Genomic DNA, 4,292 nt, shown 5'->3' on the forward strand with positions numbered 1-4,292 from the left:
TCAAGATTTCCTCAAAAGATTTCTGATCTTATCAGTGACCCTCTTCACAGCCTCCTTCACTTCTTTGTTGCGAAGGGTATAGATGATGGGATTGAGGAAAGGTGTGAATAGGGCGTATACCAAGGCAATCAGCTTGTCTATGCCCTCCTGTCGACTCCCAGGTGAGCCTACATATACTGTGAAGGCAGAAGCATAGAACAGTGTCACTACAGTCACGTGGGAGGAACAGGTGGAAAAGGCCTTGGCACGGCTGGCAGCTGAGGGCAGCTTCAACACAGCTTTCAGGATACCTGCATAGAGCCCCAAAATGAGCACAAAGTTGCACCCTGTGGCCACACCAATCACTGCCCCATGGACCTGAGCATGCCAGCCTGTGTCCACACATGCCAACTGCATCAGAGGTGCCAGATCACAAAAATAATGAGCCACTTCCTTAAAGCAGAAGGGCAGAGTTGCTGTGAGGCTAGCTGGCACCAGTGCAGCTGAGAAACCAGCCAACCAAGTGGCCCCAGCTAGCCACAATTGCACCTGTCTGCTCATGAGTGCATGATAGCGGAGTGGGCAGCAGATGGCAAGATAGCGGTCCAGCGCCATGACACCCAGCAGGTAGCACTCAGTCATGCCCAAGGAGTGGAAGACATAGAGCTGAAAAAAGCACATGACCGATGAAATCTGTGAACACCCATGGAGCAAGGTCTGCAGCAGTGTGGGCACCGTGGTGCTGACGTACCAGAGCTCCAGAAAAGAGAGGACACTGATGAAGAAGTACATGGGTGTGGACAGTCCTGAATCTGCGTGAACCAGGAGGATGATGAATAAGTTCCCAGCAAGGGTGAGGAGATAGATGCACAGGGCACCGAAGAAGACAAGGGGTTGCAGGTTTCCAGTGGTAGTGAAACCAGCAAGGGTAAAACTCTGGGTCCAGGTGTGATTGATATGATCCATGAATCCTAGAAACGAGAAAAGAAAATAGACCTTTAAACTGCTTAAGGCTTCTTTTTCTACTCAGAAAATGTTTCTAGTATCAAGGACATAAATATGAGTACCTAAACAGAGCTTAGACATTAATCAATGTTCCTCATTTTGCAGTAGAAGAAGTACAGACCTAAAGGCAGAAGTGGTTGGTCTCATATGGAAACTGTTGGTTAAAAAGCTGGAACTAGAAACCAAAGCCAGTTTAATAATTTGTTTCATAATTTCTAAAGATAAAAATAATCAGCATTATAGGGTGACAGAGAAGAAAGAAAAATCATCTCCTCAAAATGACTTTTGAGACCTCTTACAGGAAGCTTCTCCAGAGTTCATAGAGTATTCTGGAAAGTACTGGATGAAAAACTGGAAAAAAAAATGAAATGTTGGAAAATTCACTTTATAAGCCAAGTGTTGTATAGCGTTTGAATATATAAAATAAAATAAAATAAGTTAATAAAAAAAAGTGGAAGCTCTGGCAACACTGTACAAGCTCAGATCTGGAATGCCTAATGATAGTTCACCCCATGGATACACTGCTTTTTAAAAGATAATCCCCAAAGACGTATGCTAAGAATATGTCATGAGGAAAATCATAAGGTCAGAACCCACAAGCAGAAAGTCTTGCAGTATTACAAATAAAAAGAAGAGCTTTCTCAGAAGTTAGGGACTTGCCATGTGAACTCACTCTGCCACTAACTCACAATTCATATTGGGCTGAAACAATTTCTCAAGTAACCTCAGCTTCCTCTTCTCTAAAATTAAGGGGAGAAAAAAAAAAGGTTTAAACCAATCTTTTCTTAGACTCTTTAACTTAGATAATTCAGGGCTCCCTGAAGGTACTGAAAAATGGTGATGAGTTTTGACAGACATCAGTACCATTGTCCTTTGAATACTCCGCTCAAACCCCAAAGCCTCACCCAGGAAATGGCAAGCCTTGCTTGGCTGTCTTCTCACACTACTCTCATCTCTGCCTTAGCACTCTACCCCTGCTCATTACCTGATGATAATAGAACTTGTAGCCTTCTCCTTGGCATCCTTTCTACCCCAAGACACTCCTCTAGTTATAGTTCATGTCCCTGAAAATGCTGGCCTCCCAGGGCTCCCTGCTGAGTGTTCCCTAGAGTTGCTAAGTGTAACCAGCACTCAGTCAAGGTTCCCCTGGGGCAAGAAGTGGGGTACAGGAAAGGGAAACAGACAGGCTCCATTTCTCTAATGACTTGTCTCAACTCTGCAACCTTCTTTATTTTATTTTTTTTTTCCCCAAGAGAGCAGTTGTTTTTGTTTTGGTTTAATTTATATTTGTTCTGTGAGTGACAGAGACAGAGAAAGAAAGACAGCAGTGCTAACCTAACAGGGACTGGATGCCACAAACCACTTCCCTTCTCCCAAGCCCCCCTCCCGGTTTTAGTCAGCCTGAGATCATGGATACACACATGTCTCTCATACCCAGAGAGATCTACTGGTAAGAACTCAAACCCTCCGCTGTGGATCAGCTTCTCAGAGCATCATGTTTCACTGCTGTGCCACTGTCAGACTCTACCACATCTCTCACTGTTGCACTCGAATCCAGTAGCAGGGACACTGCCTCCTTGGGGCGATTTAAAGTTTTTCAGATCCTGTATGGTTTTCCAACAGAAGAAACAACTCAATGTGCATGTCTTCATGCATATCTAGAGAAAACACCTTGAGCACCCCAGCACCCCAGAGTGAGTTTTGTCTTCTGAAAAATTGCTTTGTAGATAGACTTCTCAATCATCTCACATTTACTCCACTTTAATAAGGTCAGTCACATGCCCTGAGAGGAGTCGTACATCAGTTTCCCACAACAAACATTTACCTGGTATGAGAAAGATGAGCAGCACCATCACTTCTGCTTTGACCATCTCCTTCATGGGATTGGCCACCACCACTATTCTCACCATGTCCATTACCTGTTATTTATTGATTTAATTATTGTCAAATACCGGGAACAGCAGTTGGCATAACGGCTATGTCTCTGGACTCCCATGTAGTCAAATGCAGTTCAAGTCCCGGACCCGGTGGCTTAAACTCATGCCAGGCACGTGTGCATGAGTGCTCAAGATCCCAAGAGGAGAATGGAAGAGAAGGGATTATGGCATGGCCATCCCCCCTGAGTGGCAATTTCTCACTTTCTGTCTCTCTGTGTCTCTCTGGTGAGTGCCCAGACCCTATAGCAAAAACCTGTTCAAAAAAAAAAATTATCGTCAAATACCTTCTATGTGACAAACACTTATTTTCTTAATGCAAAAGAGAGAGGGATAAAGAGAGAGAGAGAATTAGTGGTATTTTTGACTGAGTCTTCATGTCTCGATGGTTCGATCTCAGCTAGTTAGGATCTCAGTCATGTGTCATTCTTCCCAGTTTGTTTAGGTGGGGCCAGAAATAAAAGTTGAGCTTTCCACATGGTCTCAGCCAGCCTAAAGAAGTGTCCTCCCATTTGCACCACCACACCTGGACCCCAAGTATTATTTTCTAAACCACCATTACGAGTATTGTATACCAAAAGCCTATCTTTACTATATGAAACATCCATATGATACTGATTCAGTTTTTCACCCTCACTGTCATTGTCATCAGTGTCAGCATCATCTACATAAATGCCTTGTAATCCGCGAGTGGACTCTGACCATGACTTAGTATTTTATATGAGCATATCCTTGGATGGATATGGAAGCTGTACAAATAGTAGAGTGACAACATTAATCTGTTGGATAATGTGGATTTGCATCATTCATAGATACAAATGTGACTTAATATTTAGAAATCAGAAGAAAAGGACAAGGTAATAGCACACGGATCATGTCAACTCAGGGAATGCCATTAACTCTTCCTATGTCATACTGAAAAATCTTCCTGTGAGAGCTGGAATTGTTTAAACAACAAGAAAAGATGATATTTCATTTTGAGAGTTTACATTAGAAAATAATGTAGCCTCAACTTAGAAGAACTTCCTCTTGAGTAAAGCATCCTCAGCTTCCAGGGCAGTTAGAGGTTTTCTTTCCATCTTTTCCAGCTTCCAGCCTAGATTTCACTTCATCTGAAACTCCTGGCCTTTCTACAGGATGGTGGTCGAAACTTCCATTTGACGAAACTACTGCATCCCACACAGTTGCAAACATTAAAACTACATTATCTGCAGCCTTATTCATGAAGTTTATGAAACGTAGTCTGAGATAGACTTTTCTATTTTTTGGAGAGGTTTTTGTTATAAAACATGTGCACTTGCAGAAAGACAGAGAGAAACAGAGAGAAAGTGAGAAATCACCCCGTGGCGGGGGGGGGGGGGGGGGAGGGCAGCT

The 4,292-nt window shown here is 43.2% G+C and overlaps 1 protein-coding gene across 1 annotated transcript; it reads right to left on the reverse strand.

Annotated features, from left to right (window-relative positions):
• On the reverse strand, positions 1-945 carry LOC102471771 (olfactory receptor 6N1). Its single transcript, XM_006159097.1, has one exon. It carries the CDS (start codon positions 943-945, stop codon positions 1-3), a length of 945 nt encoding a protein of 314 aa, XP_006159159.1.
• Between the last annotated feature and the right edge of the window lie 3,347 nt (positions 946-4,292).

The sequence above is a fragment of the Tupaia chinensis genome, unplaced genomic scaffold (genome assembly GCF_000334495.1).
Source record: "Tupaia chinensis unplaced genomic scaffold, TupChi_1.0 Scaffold000623_1, whole genome shotgun sequence".
NCBI classification, from domain to species: domain Eukaryota; kingdom Metazoa; phylum Chordata; class Mammalia; order Scandentia; family Tupaiidae; genus Tupaia; species Tupaia belangeri.